General features: G+C 44.9%; 1 protein-coding gene across 8 annotated transcripts in view; it reads right to left on the bottom strand.

Moving 5' to 3' along the window:
* The window catches only part of ARHGEF28 (Rho guanine nucleotide exchange factor 28), a 220,597-nt gene that overhangs the window by 92,529 nt on the left and 109,300 nt on the right, over positions 1-18,768 (bottom strand). For 2 of the 8 annotated variants that reach the window (XM_025205651.1, XM_025205653.1), the window contains exon 1: positions 2,062-2,326. The exons of the other annotated variants lie outside the window; for them this stretch is intronic. In XM_025205651.1, coding sequence (XP_025061436.1) covers positions 2,062-2,146 — 85 coding nt within the window. In that variant the 5' untranslated portion in view covers positions 2,147-2,326. Of the gene's footprint in view, positions 1-2,061; positions 2,327-18,768 lie in introns of those variants that run through there. 8 annotated transcript variants of the gene reach the window in all.

Genomic DNA, 18,768 nt, shown 5'->3' with positions numbered 1-18,768 from the left:
TGAACCCATTATTCAACAAGAGTGGAATTCACACATCATGTAGATGCCAGTATAAGGCATTTTACACCACTTAAACCCCAGGTAGGGAGTGCCCTGGGGCACTATAGAGAAAGGAGCTAACTTGGCATGCATGCCACCCTCTCTATACACGGAAAGGGTCTCTTCAATGGGTCCAAATAATCTAGCACAAAACACCATGATGGTGGCTGAGCAGGGATGGAATAAGGAAGGAATCACAAATCCAGTGTCCTCCTGTGGAAAGACTCCATTCACTTCTCCAGCCCAATGAGTAAGGTGACCAGTTTGGGCAGGACAGTCCCAGATTTCATAGACTTGCCCTGTGGGTTGATGAAAATAAAACAGAAGTCCTGGAATCACAGGGGTGCAAGGCATTGTCTGGCAGGGAGGTGGAGACCACCTGGTATACCATGCCACTGCCTCCTCACCAGACTGCGCCCCACACCCCTGTCTGCCTACTTCTGCCTGCAGCAATGCTGTTGACTTGCGGGGTGCGGGTGTCCTAGATTTCCTTTAAAAATAATATTTTCACCCTACCAACGAGGAGCATGCAAGTCTTTGCTTGAGGGAGCGGGTTGGGTTTCCGTTCCCCAACCTCCATGAGTAGGAGAAATTATTCAAGCAGAGAACATTTGACCCTACAAGAAGAGTATTCTTGCTATGGCAACTCCCATATACATGATTTAGTCAGCACTTAAAAGCAGAATATACTGGTATACTATTACCATTAATGTGAAAAGCATTCCTATTAAGGCGAGACGGTACCACTGATATACATAACAGTCCTGTTGTGCAACAGAACAATGCACCAAAAAAATATAATAAGTCTCTGTTCCAAAGATTTTACTGTCTAAAGGCAACAAATAGATCGCTGAACAGTAAGAAATATGTAGAAGTATAGGCTTACCTCTTGACCATTTTTCCAGATAAAATGGGCCATCATAAACTACTGAAAGAAAGTGTCGAGCCCATTTCATCATCGTTATAAAATGAACCTATATACTTTAAGAAAATCTCTTGGGAAGGAAGAAATTCATAGATTACCTAGCTAAACCACAAGAATTTGTTGTAGAAAATTAAGACAACATTTTGCAGGTTTAAATTTTCTTTTTATAAATATTTTTGAGCTCTAAAACTCAATGTCAGATTCTCAACCTAGTTCTATTGCCTCATTTACTGATTTACAACAGTTAAAGACATACCTTAGTTTTCTGGGTATTTTTATCTTTTAGAAAGAGATTTTTTTAAAATGTTAAGAAAGGATAGGGAAATATGACACTTCCATTCCGTCTTCTTTCTCTGCTTCTGTTTGAATGCAGTAAGTTCATTAAGATTTTCAATGATAACACTATGACAAACTTGTCCTTAGTGCTTTCCAGTTATTATTTCTTCCTAGGTAATCATCTTCATTACAATGCCAGCTTGTTACAATGACAGTGAAAGGATTTGAATGCTTACAGTGTTTGTAATGATTACCTCTCCAAAAATAATGTATCTACTGAAAAACGATTTGTGTAAATTAAAGCAATTAACCTTATCTACTAATTTATGAACAAGAAATTCCCTTCACACTGATACAATTTTAGTATATAACTGTCTGCCTACAACTTGTCAATGCTATACTCTTAAATTACAAATAACCCCTAATTCCAAACAAATGTAACTTGCAGGACTTTGTGTAGTCTTATGCGTACCGAGAAGCTGTTTACAGAAGTTGCTGCCGTGCTGCTTTGTAAGTTCTTAGCATCAGAACTTCTCCACATAAAAGAACTCTTGTAATCAGAAATTTACTTTGCAGGCAATAAAATAAAAACAAGAAAAAAAAATTATCACGTACAACTTGGGCAAAACCCTTGTCTTTTACTAAACTGACTGAGAGTTTATAACTTTAAAAAGACACAAGAAAGATTGAGGCTGAAGGAAAAGGAAGAAAATCTGTCCATTCCAGGCTTAGATCCACCTGCATATAAACAACAAGAAAATACTGAAAAGGAGGTAGAACTAGTAAGGAACAGATGTTTAAAAGAAGACAGATTTTTCTACCTTGTTTGTGTGCCCTTCTTCGAATCCTCATTTTAGGTAAGGAAGGCCAAGAGTAATTAAAAGGTGAATCAGAGTCTGAGTCCATTCTTTTTTGCTAAATAAACAGATCAGACAGCAGATACTCAAAGCTGCACTTTGTTGCTTTCAATAGCAAGTCAAGTCTAAAAGTGATGTAAAATAAGGGAATGGACAAGGCAGGATCAAATTGCCCACTAAACACAGGGGAGGGAAAAGCTGTAAATGTTTGCTCTCTTCAGGCGTCCAGGCATGTAGACAGATTTGGCTGTAAATATTAAAGGGCAGAAACAAGGAAGTTAAAATATGAGAGCTCAGAGTGGGGCTGCCGCATCATGGTCCACAGCTATTTGAAAGGTCATCGTGTGCCAATGAATCATTAACTCACCTTTTCATTTTGATGTAAATGAAAACAATAGGAGTTAGGAATAAAAAAATCTGTCTAAAAAAGTAAACAAACTACTACAATATTTTTCAAAGCTCTGTTTCTCTGCTGTGAACAGATCTTAATAATAAGATTGCACACAGGGAAACTTAGGCTAAAAGGTCTAAGCTTTAGAAACCAAAGATTTAGAAATCTAGAGATGATGCTAAGAACACTAAACATTCTGCTGGACAACGTATTTCTCCAAAGCAATAGTTCCTCACCAGCATTTACAACCTTGGCAGACCTTTGAATCTTGCAGCTGAAAAAGCACTGATAACCCAACTCAATAGTCTAAATGAGCTAGAAGCTTAGAATGTTATAAAGAAAGATTATACAGTCATTAGAGGAGCTCTCTTTCAAATAATATTTAGTCTGAATAGTATTTTCTCCTTCACACTGTCACCGAGTTAGACAGTGAATCAGAGGGACTTTGTAAAGCTGGCACCTTTACAGCACTGGTCTAACCCCATAGCAATGCACAATAGAGCTAGTGACTAATTTACAACAAATCCTCCATTCTTATACAGTCTCCCTGAACAACTCCTAGGCAATTAGTATTCAGTAAGGAACTCATTATCCCCTCCCCCAGCATCTTTACACTACACAAACCACATTTTTTAAACAGGCTCAAATGTGGCTATACAAGAGCTGATACAAAAATAACATGTCCACTGTTTCTTAGCTGAACTCCACTACACATTTCTTCTAGTTACCCCACAATGTCTGTGTTTTTGTATTTCACATAAAGGAGGAGAGTGAATGTGGATCAACTTAAATGTCAGTTTTGGAAGATGATGATATTTGAGCTTGTTAACATTCTTCACTTCACTTCAATTATTTTTCAGGCTGGTGAGGTCTACAGTGCTACTACTGTATTATGTTTCAAGTGATTCCCCATTCCATATTTCTGTGGCAGATACCGATACATTTGCTGAAAGAAAATCATTCACTGAAAAAGCAAATACAATTCAAAAAGTGCAATTATACAAACAATTTTTGTGGATAAAAATACTAATGATTATGCAAACACTAAATAAAGTGCCTGAATTATGAAAAATGTAACGTAATACAGCAATGATCTTTCTTTGTGTTAACTGAATCTCTGCCTACTTTGTTAGGCCAGAGGCTGCAAGTGTTGGATTGTTACCTTAATATTAAACACTTGTGCACACTTTGATTCAATATTTATACCAACAACCACTCCAGACAACAGTTAAGCTAAAAAAGGGTTACTCAGATTTAAATCAATTATTTAGGCATCAGCTTTGGAATAACCTAGACTCTAGGGGTGTGCGAAGCAGGCAGTACTCAATTCAGATTTGGCTCGATTTGAGGGACAGTGATCAATTAGCTGATCTGGATCACTGTCCTGATTTGATTCGGCTGAATCTGAAGATTCTATTCTGATTCTGAGAATCAGCGATTTGACCAAAGACACAGCTTTATGTGTTTTTTCTATGTATGTCGAGGTACCCGGTGCAGCTCGTGAACAGATAGAGGGATGGATGGAGCGTCCCACAGAAGCGCAGGGGAGGTCCGCCGCCAAGCACGCAGGAGACCCCCCCCACGCCTCCCTGGCTCAGAGATCGGCTGTGGAGGGACCCCAGGTGCCCCCACCCAGACCCAGGAGGCACCAGTCACCAAGCCGGGGAGCAGCAGGGTTCCCTGTGTGCTCCATGGCAGACCTGGAAGTGGGCCAGAAGTACTTCTGGTCCACTTCCGAGTCTGCTGCTGAGCGCGTGAGGGGGTCCCGTGGGATTCTCCATCCACCCCACCATTTCAGCGTTCAAGAGCCGTGCCTAGTACCTCAAGGTACATTGAAAAAATATATAAAGCTGTGTCTATAGCCAAATCGTCAAATCTCTCCGAATTGATTCGGAGAGATTAATGGTCTCCTGATTACATTCAGATTCGGAGATTCAGCCGCCGAAACAGGCTGAATCTCCTCTGTATCGAATCAGTGACCAAAGTTTCGCACAGCCCTACTAGACTCCCTGAATTTTTTAGTTCTAAATACAATCATACATCTCTCTCTCTCCAATATGGGAATTGCTGTACCTTTCACACATATCAGCCACCTACAATAGTGGCCTGTCTTGAACTGTGATGACTTCTTCACAGGAAGGGGCAAGAAATCTTATAATAGGCAAGTTTCTTATAAAGGAAGTTTCTTTCTAACCACAGGTGGGTAGCTTATGCCCATAAGCAAGAGAATGTATTCTTTTACACATTAATCCAATCTCACATAATTATAGATGTTCTCATTGTATACATTAATCCAATCTCACATAATTATAGATGTTCTCATCAGGGAACTTCTAGAGGGACTAGACGTGTCCAAATCAGCAGATCCTGATGATCTGCACCCCAGACTGCTGAGGGAATTGGCAAAGGTCATTGCAGGACCCTTGGCACAGCTTTATGAGCACTTGTGGTGCTCTGGCGAGGTGCCAGAGGACTGGAAAAGGGCCAATGTGGTCCCCATTTTCAAAAAAGGGAGGAAAGAGGACCCAGGAAACTATAGGCGCGTTAGTCTTACTGCGGTCCTGGGGAAGCTCTTTGAGAAAATTATCCAGAAGCACATCTGCAAGGGACCAGCAGGGGAGATTATGCTTATGGGCAATCAACATAGGTTCATTAGACACAGGTCCTGTCAGACCAACCTGGTTGCCTTCTACAACCAGGTGACAAAAGCCTTGGATGCAGGGGTTGCAATGGATGTAGTTTTTCTGGACTTTAGGAAGGTCTTCGACACCATCTCTGACCCCATCCTCATTAAAAAATTAGGCGACTGTGGTGTTGACGCCTACAGTCAGATGAGTCACTAATTGGCTGGAGGGCCGCACCCAGAGAGTGGTGGTGGATGGGTCATTTTTGACCTGGAGGAATGTGGGCAGTGGGGTCCCCCAGGGCTTGGTCCTTGGGCCCACACTGTTCAATATCTTCATCAGCGACTTGGACAAGGGGGTGAAAAGCACCTTGTTCAAGTTTGCAGATGACACTAAGATGTGGGGAGAAGAAAGCATGCTAGAAGAGAGGGATAGGCTACAACTAGATCTCAACAGGTTACAGAGTTGGGCAGATGAGAATAGGATGGGTTTCAATACTGACAAGTGCAAGGTGCTGCACCTGGGGAGAAAGAACCAGCAGCATACCTACAGGCTGGGGAACTCCCTTCTTGTCAGCACAGAGGCAGAGAAGGATCTTGGAGTCACTATTGATTCCAAGATGAACATGGGTCGCCAACGTGGGGAAGTGGTCAGGAAGTCTAACCACACCTTGTCATGCATCCATAGATGTATCACGAGCAGGTCCAAGGAGGTGATCCTCCCCCTCTATGCAATATTGGTCAGGCTGCAGTTGGACTACTGCATCCAGTTCTGGGCACCACACTTCAGAAGGGATGTGAATAGCATCGAGAGGGTCCAGAGGAGGGCCACTTGCATGATCAGGGGGCAACAGGGTAGGCCCTATGAGGAGAGGCTAAGGGAACTGAACCTGTTCAGCCTCCACAAAAGAAGGCTGAGAGGGGATCTGGTGGCCACCTACTAACTTGCCAAGGGGGACCAGCAGGCAATGGGAGAGTCCCTGCTCCCCCAAGCACTACTGGGAGTTACAAGGAATAACGGCCATAAACTAACTGAGAGTAGATTCAGGCTGGACATCAGGAGGCACTACTTCACGGTCAGGGCGGCTAGGAGCTGGAACTAACTTCCAAGGGAAGTGTTACTCGCTCCTACCCTGGGGGGCTTCAAAAGGAGGCTAGATAATCACTTAGCTGGGGTCGTTTGACCCCAGCATCCTTTCCTGCCCATGGCAGGGGGTCAGACTTGATGATCTGCTTAGGTCCCTTCCAACCCTACCAACTATGAAACTAAGAATCAAATTCTTGACCTCAGTTGTATTCTGTGGCAGTGAGTCAGATAGATGAATTACAAATTACATCAAAAAGTAAAAACGTAAGTCCTTTTGCTGGTTTTAAATGTATTACCTTTCAATTTCACCATTTAACACTTTATTCTTTTTGTGAGAAAGATTAAAGCATAGGAGGGCTTCATTTCCTTTCTCTATGGCATTTCTTTTTCATATGCTCCTGTAGTCCCTCCTTGTTTGTTTCCTCTCTAAATTAGCCACTTTTAATAATTTTAATCTAATTTAATATAATAGCCCAGGCATGTATTTATGTTCCTCAGTATCCTTTTAACTCCTTCTATTCTGTTACATTTTTTTCTGAGAGAAGGGTAACCAGTGCCACATACAATAGTCAAGGTGAAGCCACACCATTAATGTGTTTTAGTGACATTAAATTACCATTTTATAGACCAACATGTTTAGTTGTCTGACTCTGCACATTAAACAGACATTTTCACTGAGCTGTTCACAGTGACACCCAGATCTTTCACCTAAATTATTAGTTATTTTAGAACCCACCATATGTATTAGAAGCTCAAATCAGTCATTTCAATGTGCATCAATTCCTGTATACTTGTAAAAACCAGTTACTATCTACCCTTGAAATGTCCATTCACCTAGTTTTGTTGCGTCTCCAAAATTCCTCAAAGCTTTTAGTCATGAGTCATGACTAAGAGAAATAATTGTGGCACTTGCAAATTTTACTTCCTCATTTCTCACTTCCTTCTCAGGATCATTAACGAGTATATTAAATATCAATCTGATTACAAAATATTAACTAAAACACAAGTATTAAAAACTTGTGCTTTGATGAAAACTGACCATTCGTCCCTCATTTTTGCCTTCTAACTCATAGCCAATTTTTGATCCATGACAATAATTCACTCAATGACTCCTAGATTTCCAGAACAGAGACCTGTGAACAACTTTGTTGATGACTTTCTGAAAATCCAAATAAATCATCAACTGGTCTTCCTCTGACCATTATCTTACTGAGGCATTAACTGAATACTACTTTAATATTTTTTGCATTAGGGTATTGGAGATGAGCCACTCAAAGGCAATCTGCCTCCTCCTGCCACGTATTGCCAAAGTACCTTTTTGACCAAAGTTTTCTTTCTCTCCATTGTACAGTGAGGAGTTTCAGAGCTCCCTAACTGCCACCATTTCTCCAAAACGTGCACTGGTAGTGTTTGGCATGTAGCAAGAAAAGTGATTTGGCAACTTTTGAGATAAAAAGGTGCTTTATAAATGTAAAAGGTTAGTCCTATTCTCCATTAAAAATGCTTTTAATTATGTATACCAGGGTATAGATGTGAAGGAGAGATAAAGAACAGAATGTCGCTTGTGTGCAATACCTCAGACGAATGCTTTAGATAAATACTAATTTAACATTTTAAATTCTTTCATCCTGTGCTTGCCAAAACACACCAATGTGATATAAATGTTCTCTGGAAATATTACAACCTATTGTCTATTGTCTGACTAGTTTCTAAACTTGAAGTTATAGGGGAAGGAAGTTCAGGAATGTGACCAGTTTGCTCCACTTACAGAGAACATAGTACAGCAGTCTCAGAAGCAGCTGTTTTATCTGTAATGAAAATTCTTAAGCTCCACAGAACACCCTAAGGTCGAGTCTCTGTTCTCTGGATAATAGTCACCTTAGGAAGATGTTTAAATGAACTGCATGGCTGAAGCACCAGTTCCTGATTGATGGCATAGAAAAGAAGATAAAATCCCAGTAAGCCAAAAACACACACCTCCCCAATAGAGCTGCCACTTCAGTTAGGAAGAACACTATCAGCCATACTGAAGAGCAGGGTTGAGAAATGGCAGGAACTTACCAAACCACAGCTCTATGCTCCACACTCCCTTTGGTTTGGCCAAAACTTTCCTGAAGAAAGATCAGCCAACATGCCTGTACAAGACATCTCAACCTACACTTTGTTACAACAACGTAAATCATTGTAGGCAATAATTTCAAAACTTTATAGCAACTAAAAGCAAACCATTGCCATACACAAAAATGACCTCAAACCAATGGCTACTTCTAGCTATATATAATGAAGATATTTAATATTGGGTCTGCTGTGTGCCTGAAGAATTACAACAATGGAACAATCAGTTTTCCTCTCAGTCTCACTTCACATAATCTACTTTCACCACTTGCTCTTCTCTTTGAAATAGCTGTGTGTTTCTTATGGAAGTTGGCAGACAAGGTTCCTTGGGTGAATCTGATATCTTTTACTAGACCAACCCAAATGGTTGGAGAATAGTTATTAAGCAAGCTTTCGGGTTCAAAAACCCTTCGTCAGGCTAAGGAAGCTTCAGCAGTTGGTGTGTGCTCTTCCTGGATGGAATGAAAAGTAAAGAAGCCAGGGGCTGGGCTGGGGAGTCAGATGTCAGGCAGATTATAATGTGTCAAAAACCCAATGTCTATATTTAGTCCATGATCTCTAGTATCCAGGAGGTTGATGAAATGGAGCTCATAGGCTCGTCTCTGGGAAGTGTTGTGTAAGTTTCCCTTGAGGATCAGGACTGAGAGATTGGAGAGAGAGTGGCCCTCCTGTGAGAAATGTGCCCCCACAGGTAATTGGGTATTTCTGTCTTTGATAGATTTCCGGTGTGCATTCATTCTGGTGCGCAGTTGTTGTTTGGTCTCTCCTACGTATTTTCCATCAGGGCATTTAGTGCATTGGATGAGGTATATTACATTTCTGGAGGTGCAGCTGTAAGATCCAGGGATGCTGATGGCTCTGTTGTGGGGTGTAGTAATTGTGGGGGTGGTAGAGATGTGTTGGCAAGTTTTATGGAAGTTGACATTCACGTTCTCTCTCTCTCTCCTTTTTTAATTTTTTTGGAGTTCTATTAGAGAAACAACACAAAACCTGGTGACTTAAAAAACAGTTCTCTCAGTTTCCCTGTGTAGACTTGCATGTCTATCATCTTAGTGAGTACATACATGTTATTCCTTTCTTTTCTGCTTTCTCCTGATCATTGAAACTAAGTATATGTAATATGCTGGGGGGAAAGAGGCCAATAAAATACATACCTGCATTGTTATTCAGTTATCTATGAGATGTATGAATGTCATAGGCAATACAAAGTCAACTAGAGTCATTAACAAATGTTAAGACAAGATCTCTTTTAGGACTCTGCTTGCTTGTGAATACAAGGCCTTAAAATTGGTATATACCCTATTGCTGCCCTCCCTACTACAATATTTAATTCATCTTTCACCTAAATAACACAGAAAAGTTTTGGGGTTTTTTGCGTTTGTAAACAATTATAACATGTTATTAATGAATGTGGTATAAAGAACTCTTTTTTGGTTGATTTATTTCCCCATCTTGTGCCAAGGTAAGTGTCTAAGGTAACTAATCTGCATAGACATCCATCTATTGTTGCTGCCTACAGAAACACTGAAACCCAACCTGCATAGCAGAGAGTTCAAAAATGTAAGCTCAGTATTCTGGCAGACAACATTACTCAGGCCAGGAATGCACCAAGTATTATCTCGTTAACATTCATCGCTAGTGATGCCAGTGTCCCCACGATCGCATGACAGGAAAACAAAACGCACAGAAAAATACAAAAGTAGCACAGTAAGAAATAAGGAATCCACTGTGTTGTGGAGTGCATCACTCACACACACACACACACACACACACACTCTGTCTCTTTCTCCCTCTCTCTGAGCCTTGCTCAACCATTTTTTAATTGGCCCTGCAAGTGAAAGAATCATTAGTGTTTGACTTAAGAATTTTTTTTTTGCCTCCACATTATTAAACCAGCAGTCAGATTCTTACCCAGGGAAGACTGAATTAAGGCAGCTTCTAGGCCTAGACATTTTGGATGCCTGTACACGTGACGGGGGTTTAGTCCCCTAAATTGAAACAATGGGTTTTTAATTGTGACGATTAAAAGCCCACCATTTCAATTTAGGGACTTCCATCACTGTTACGACAAGGGGACTGATCCCTTTTTTTCTTTTTTTTTGTGAAGCCTGCCCACTTCTCCTGTGGCCAAGGGGCGAGCTGCTGGTAGGCCAAGAAGCCCCTGACCTGCAGGGGGCCCCCGGTCCTTTTCTCTGCAGCAGTAGCACTGACTAGGGCTACCCAGGTGGGCTGCTGCTGGGCTGGGGAAGGCCCCAACTTGGACGCTTCATGCCCGCCCATGCTTGCATGCTGTGCATCATCCCTGCTGCCTTCTCCAGCTGCCAGCACACCCAGCCACCCTCCTGCCACTTTTCCACACTGCCCCAGGAGCAAGCAAGCCTATTCCTGGACAGCCCCAGATGGTGGGAAAGTGGCAGGGACAGCGCACAGGGCTCTGCTCCCCAGGCAGGCTCGGGGAAGAGTTGCGTGGGCAGGCTCCGCTGGCAAAAAAAAAAAAATGGGGAGGGGCCCAATCCTTCCCCACCCCCACAGAGCCTGCCTAAAGTCAGGGGCAAGCTACCAGTGGGTTCTGACCTGCAGCGGACCCCAGTCCTTCCCTCCACAGCAGTGGTGCCCCCTGGGGCGACCCGGGTAGGCTACTAGCTGCAAGACCCTGAACAGATCAAAAGTGACTACAGAACTCTGGGTGCAAGGGTGAAGGGGACGGCAGCTCAGGTGGTGTTCTCTTTGATCCTTCCAGTCAAGGAACAGGGACTGGGAAGGAGCAGGTGCATCCTGCAGATCAATGCCTGGCTGCACAAGTGGTGTTGACAGCAGGGCTTTGGCTTCTTTGACCATGAGATGAAGTTCCAAGAAGGACTGATAGAAAGAGACTGGATCCACCTGACAAAGAGAGGAAAGAGCATCTTTGTGTTCTCATTCTTCCTGAGAAATCAGGGCAATCGACTAGTTACCTTAGGTGCCTGTACACAAATGCACGGAGCCTGGGAAACAAGCAGGAAGAATTAGAAGTCCTTGCACAGTCATGGAACAGTAACATGACTGGAATAACAGAGACATGATGGGATGGTTCGCATGACTGGAGAACTGTCATGGATGGGCATAAACTGTTCAGGAACGACACGCAAGGGAGAGGAGGAGTTGCACTTTATGTAAAAGAGCTGTAGGATTGCTCAGAGCACCAGTATGAAACTGAAGATAGACCTGTCAAAAGTCTCTGGGTTAGGGTCAGGGGAGAGCAACTAGAATGACGTTATGGTGGGAGTCAGCCATAGACCACCAGACCAGGAGGAAGTGGTGGATGAGGCTTTCTTCCAACAGTTAGCGGAAGTTTCCTGATCACAGGCCCTGGTTCTCATGGGGGGGACTTCAAACACCCTGACATCTGCTGGGAGGGCAATACACCAGTGCGCAGGCAATCCAGGAAGTTTTTGGACAGTGTTGGGCACAACTTCATGGTACAAGTGCTGGAACAACAAACTAGGGGTCATGCTCTTCTAGACCTGCTACTCACGAACAGGGAAGAATTAGTGAGGAATGTACTAACTAGTCACTAGTGAATGGGAACCATAAGATGATTGAGTTCAGGATCATTAGGAAAGGAAGGGTGGAGAGCAGCAGAGTAAGGACCCTGGACTTCAGAAAAAGCAGACTTCAGTTCACTCAGGGAACTCACGGGCAGGATCCCTTGGGAAGCCAGTTTGAGGGGGAGAGAAGTCCAGGAGAGCTGGCTCTACTTTAAGGAAGCCTTACTGAGAGTGCAGGAACAAACCATCCTGATGTGCAGGAAGACTAGCAAATATGGCAGAAGACCAGCTTAACTTAACAGGGAACTCTTTAGTAAACTCAACCACAAAAAGGAAGCTAATAAAAACTGGAAATGTGGACAAACAACTAGGGAGGAGGGAGGAGTATAAGAGTATTGCTCAGGCATGCAGGGATGAAGAGAGGAAAGCCAAAGTGCAATTGGAGTTGCAGCTAGCAAGAGATGTGAAGGGTAACAAGAAGGGTTTCTACAAGTATGTCAGTAACAAGAGGAGGAGGAACAGGGAAAGTGTGGGTCCCTTACTGAATGGGGGAGGCAACCTTGTTACAGAGGGTGCAGAAAAGGCTTAAGTGCACAATGCCTTATTCACCTCAGTCTTCATAGGCAAGGTCAGCTTCCAGACTACTGCACCTAACAGCACAGTTTGGGAAGGAGGTGAGAAGTCAGCAGTGAAAGAACAGGTTAGGGACTATTTAGAAAAGCTGGACATATACAAGTCTATGGGGCCGGATAGGATGCACCCAAGTTGGCTGATATTATTGCAGAGCCACTGATCATCATTGTTGAACATTCATGGTGATCAGAAGAGGTCTTGGATGACTGGAAAAGGAAAAACATAGTGCCCGTATTTAAGAAAGGGAAAAAAGGAAGATCCATTTAACTACAGATCAGTTAGCCTTTCATCTCAGTCCCTGGAAAAAAATCATAGAGCAGATCCTCAAGGAATCCATTTCTAAGCACTTAAATGAAAAGGTGATTAGGAACAGTCAGCATGGATTCACCGAGGGCAACTCATATCTGACTAACCTGATTGCCTTCTACAATTAGATAACAGGCTCTGTGCATGTGGGAAGACCAGTGGATGTGATATACCTTGATTTTAGTAAGTCTTTTGATACAGTTTCCAACAACACTCTCACAGGTAAGCTAAGGGAGTACGGGATGGATGAATGGACTGTACAGTGGATAGAAAACTGGCTGAAGCATCAGGCTGAGAGGGTAGTAATCAATGGCTTGATGTCTAGGTGGCAGCCGGTATCAAGTGGAGTGCCCCAGGGGTCGGTCCTGGGGCTGGATTTGCTCAATATATTCATCAACGACCTGGAAGATGGTACAGAGTGCACCCTCAGCAAATTTGCAGATGACACCAAGCTGGGAGGAGTAGTAGATACACTGAAGGGTAGAGCTAGGATTCAGAGTAATCTAGACAAGTTGAAGGCTTCGGCCAAAAGAAATCTCAAGGGGTTCAACAAGGACAAGTGCCTAGTCCTGCACTTAGGAGGAAGGTGAGATCTGACTAGCTAGGCAGCAGCTCTGCAGAAAAGGACCTGGTGGTTACAGTGGACAATAAGCTGAATAGGAACCAAAAGTGTGCCCTTGTTGCCAAGAAGGTTAATGGCATACTGGGCTGCATTGGGAGGAGTGTTGCCAGCATTTCAAAGGAAGCGATTATTCCCCTCTATTCACCACTGGTAAGGCCATATCTGGCATACTGTGTTCCGTTTTGGGCCCCCCCCCTACAGAAAGCATGTGAGCAAACTGGAGAGAGTCCAGTGGAAGGCAACAAAAAATGGTGAGGGAGCTGGGGGGGGCATGATTTCTGAGAAGCTAAGGGAACTGGGCTTATTTAATCTAGAGAAGAGAAGACAGAGGGGATTTAATCGCAGCCTTCAACTACCTGAAGTGGTGTTCAAAATAAGATGCAGCTAAACTGTTCTCAGTGGTAACGGATGACAGAACAAAGAACAACGGTCTCACACTGCAGCAAGGGAAGTTTATGTTAGCTATTAGGAAGAATGTTCTCATTAGGAGAGTAGTAAAACACTGGAAAAGGTTACCCAGAGAGGTTGTGGATTCTACATCCTTGGAGGTTTTTAAGACCTGTCTAGACAAAGCCCTGGCTGAGATGATCTAGTTGAGGATGGGCTTGCTTTATGCAAGAGGTTGGACTAGATCACCTCCTGTGATCCTTTCCAACCCTAATTTTCTATGATTCTGTGAAATAGGGGCAGTTACCAGATGTTAAGCACAGCTGGAATGAACAAACAGCCCAGAATAGGGGAAGAACAGGTTAGAGCAGGGGTGGGCAATTATTACAGGTGGAGGGCCACTTAACCAGGTTTGGTGAGCTTTCAAGGGCTGCATGGGTAGCCCCACCTCTTACTAGTTGCCCTGTCCCCTGGTTGCCATTTTAGGACCAGAAGCCCCACCCCGACCCCTGACCTTTGCTACCAGAAGTCCCACCCCTTACACACCCCCTTCTCCCCCCACCCCACAAAATACTCCTTTTGTGGGGGAAGGCTGTCATCTTAGAAACAGAAAAAAAAAAACAATTTTACACTAGAAGTCAAGCACCTACTATAACATATTTCAATTTTATTACAAAAAATATTTTTGTCATGATATGTGTTTGCATACCATATATAGAGGTGATTGCATACTAACTCAAAAATACATTCTTGGTCTTGTATATTGTATAGGGGTGTGTGTGTGTGTGTGTGTGTGTGTGTGTGTGTGTGTGTGGAGTGTAGGGGGTGTATGGTGGGGTCTAGGAGGGTATGTTGTGGGGGCAATAGGGTGTGTTGGGGGGTGTATATGTGGGCAGTTGTAGGGGCAGGGTGTGGGTGTGTGAGGGTAGGGGGTGTGTGATGACCACACCCCCACAATCCTCCTATGGTGTACGGCCCTGGCAGGTGGCGGCAGCAGCAGGTGGGTGTGCTTGTGCCCAGCGCAGGCACTGGTGCCTGTCAGTACGCAGCTTTGGCCAGCACTGCATATCACAGCGAGCAGCACACCCCCCACTGGGCCATCTCTATCTCTGGTACTCCCCGCTGCGCACACGCAGCCCCCACACTCACGCAGCACAGGAGGGGAATTCCACACACTGGAGCCAGCTGCCTTCCCCACCCCCTGCCATGCAAGTTCAGGGAGTGGCAAAGGCAGCCAGCTCCAGCAGGTGGGGCTTCCCTCCCATGCCATGAGTGCAAGGACTGCACATGCACAGTGGGGAACACTAGCAACAGAGATGGCCTGGCAGGGACTGCACACCTCACCATGATGTGCAGCACTGGCCAGAGCCACACAGTGCTGGGCACCAGTGACTGTGCCAGGCACAAGTACCCCGAGCACCCTCGTCTGCTGCTGCCTGCCCAGGCTGCATGTCATAAGGGAGTCCCCACCCCTCCCACCTCCCCACCCAAGCTCTGGGCTGCTGCTGCCCCCCCTGGGCACAGTCTCCATACTGCTGCCAGCCCCAGCCCCAGCCCCATGCTCCCACTCAGCTGCAGCTCCACCCCTGCTGCTTCTCTACTTACTGCCTAGCGTGAGTGGGATGCCAAGGAAGCCGGGCAGGTCCCTGGTGGTTGCAACAGTAGCAGCAACAGCTCTGCCAGGAAGTTTCCTGCTGGTTGGGCCCTTCTGCCCTCCAGGGTGGGAAGGAGGCACAATAGGGTATGTTGAGGGGTATACATGGGCACCTTGCTCCTACCCTCATGGGTAGAAGGGCTGGGTGGGGTACAACTCGGTGGGTGCCACGGGCCAGATAAAAGCGCCTAGCAGGCCAGATCTGGCCCACGGCCATATTTTGCCCACCTCTGGGTTAGAGATTACTTAGAGAAATTAAATGCTTTCAAGCTAACAGGCCACTGAAGGAACTGACTGTGATCATTTCAGAGCCACTGACTATCTTCTTGGACAACTCATGAAGGACAGGTGAGGATCTAGATGATTGGAAAAGGGAAAATATAGTGCCCATTTTTAAGAAAGAGAAGAAGGAGAACTTGGGGAATTATAGACCAACCAGTCTGATTTCAATACCTGGAAAGATCATGGAGCAGGTCCTCAAGGAATCTATTGTGAAGCACCTAGAGGAGAACATGGTGATCAGGAACAAAGTGATCACCTTGGATTCACCCCAAGGCAAGTCACCCCTCACCAACCTGATTTCCTTCTATGCTATGTGCGTGGAGGGAGAGCACTACATACGAAATACCTTGAGTGTCAAAAGCCTCTCTAAAATGTCTCTCACAACATTATTATTAACAAACTAAGAAAACGCAGACAAGACAAAAATACTGTAAGGTGGATGTATAACTGCTGATATAACTGATCATCATGCTCAACAAGTAGTCATCAATAGTTCAATGACTAGATTGGAGATGGTATCAAGCGAGGTTCTCAAGGGGTCTGTCCTGGCTCTAGTATTGTTTAACATCTTCATTATCTGTTTGGATGAGGGGATTGAGTGCGCACGTAGTGAATTTGTGGATGACGTCCAGTTGAGTGGAGTTGCAGATGCTCTGGAGGGTAGGGCTAGAATCCAGAATGACTTAGACTAGAAAAATGGTCAGTAATTAATCATAAGAGATTTAACAAGGACAAGCGCAAAGTCCTTCAGTTAGGACAGAATAACTATATACACAAACGTGGACTACGGAAAAACTTGCAGGCTGCAGTGCTGCTGAAAAGGACCTGGACAGCATTCCAGGTGAGTTATATTATAATAGAACAAAAACTTAGTATGAGCCAACTGTGTTCTTGTTGCAAAAAAGCCTACAGCATATTGGGTTGTATTAATGTAAGTGTCACTTGCAAATCAAGGGAAGTGATTCTTCCACTCTATTCAGTGCTGATAAAGACCCACCTGGAGTGCTGTGCCGTTTCAGGCCCCACACTTCAAGAAACATGTGGATAGATTGAAAGAGTCCAGCAGAGAGTGATAAAAATTATTAGAGGTCTGGGAAGCATGACATAGGAGGACAGGCTGAAAGAACCAGATTGTTTAGTCTGAGAAAGGAAGACTAAAGGGAAGATTTGATAACAGTCTTCAAATACTTAAAGGGTGACTATAGAGAGGATGGAGATAGACTAGTCTCTATGGCCAGGACTAGAAGCAATGGCCTCAAGCTTCAACAGAGGAAATTTAGCGTAGGGATTAGGAGGCACTTTCTGACTATGAAGGTGATCAAGCACTGGGACATGCTAGAGAAGTTGTGGAATCTCTATCCTGGGATATTGTCAAGAGCAGGTTAGATAAACATGTATCTGGGATGGTTAGTCAGGGATGACTCTGCCTTGAGGGAGGCTGGATTACATTACCTTGTGAGGTACCTTCCAGCCCTACTTTCCCATGATTTTATGTATTTGTTAGATTTAGATTTTTCACTATCTTGCCTGCAAAACTGCTCTGATACTACCCTGGAAATAAATGCCCAAATAGTTCTTGTCTTTTCATAAACCTTGAGAAAATTACAGGCCAGGAGAGTCTTCCCATTAGGAGTATATCTAGAGAGCAGTTACAGAAATGACTGTAAGATAGCCTGGATACAAACAACAGTCTAGCTGTAACAGCATAGAGTTTGGAACAGGCCATAAAAGCAGCAGGCTAAATTAGCCCAAGTAGAGATCTGTGTTTCCAAGGCTACTGATACCCATACTGGCTGCACCAAGAGCAGAGGCAGGCAAAATATGGCCCATGGGCCATATCCAGCCTACCAGGCACTTTCATCCATCCTGCAGCACCCACCAATAAAATGTACCATCATCAAGGGTGGGCACAAAGTGCCCACATATACAGACAACCCCCAACTTACCCTATTGCACCTTGCTCCCACCCTCAAGGGTAGAAAGGTCTGGCCTAGCCAGCAGGCAGCTTCCAGGAGAGGCTGCTGTTGCTGCTGCTGTAACCACTAGGAACCTGCTCAGCTTCCTTGGTGTTTTGCTTGCTCTGGACAGCAGGTAGAGAAGCGGTAGGGGCAAGGGTGGAGCTGCAGCTGGGCAAGAGCATGGGGCTGGGGCTAGCGGCAGCATGGAGCCTGCACCTAGGGGGGCGGCAGCAGCACAGAGCTTGGATGGGCAGGGTGTGGGTGCGAGGGGGTATGGGAACCCCCTACCCACTCCCCCCATAGGGTGCAACCCTGGCAGGCAGCATCAGGTGAGGGCGCTCGGGGTGCTTGTGCAGCTCCAGCTAGCACTACACACTGCAGTGAGGAGCACAGCCCCCGCTGGGCCATCTCTATTGCCAGCAGTTCTCGCTGTGCACGCGCAGCCCCTGCACTTGCACAGCACAGGAGGGAACCCTCATGAGCTGCAGCCAGCTTCCTTCAGAGCTCCCTGGACTTGTGTGGCAGTAGGCAGAGAAGGCAGCTGGATTGAACACGTAGGGCTTTCCTCCCGTGCTGCGTTTGTGGGGGCTGCGTGTGTGCGGTGGGGAGCCCTGGTGATAGAGACAGCCCAGCAGGGGCTGCACTTCTTGTTGCGATGTGCAACATTGGCCAGAGCTGCACGCCACCAGGCACCAGCACCGGGCATGAGCTCCCCCACCTGCTGGGGATGTGCAACCCCCCACATATACACACCCCCAACACATCCTATTGCCTCCCACACAGCCACAACCCCTCACAACCCCCCCGCCGCACACCCCCAGACCCCATCATATGCACACACCCCACCACACACACAACCACGCCCCCACACACAATATAGAAGACTAAGAATTGTTGAGTTATGATGCCATCACCTCTATTATAAACTATGCAAACACAAATCATGACAAAAATATTTCTGTACTAAAATTAAAATGTTATAGTAGGTGTTTGACTTCTAGGATATGATTTGTTTTTTTCCTGTCTCTAAGATGGCAACTCCCCCCCACCTCAGGAGCATTTCCTGGGGGGGGGGGGGGGGGCGCC

Source organism: Alligator sinensis, unplaced genomic scaffold (genome assembly GCF_000455745.1).
Source record: "Alligator sinensis unplaced genomic scaffold, ASM45574v1 scaffold274_1, whole genome shotgun sequence".
Classification (NCBI taxonomy): Eukaryota; Metazoa; Chordata; order Crocodylia; family Alligatoridae; genus Alligator; species Alligator sinensis.
The sequence above is the reverse complement of the archived record's forward strand: the minus strand, read 5'-3'. Positions and strand labels throughout refer to the sequence as shown.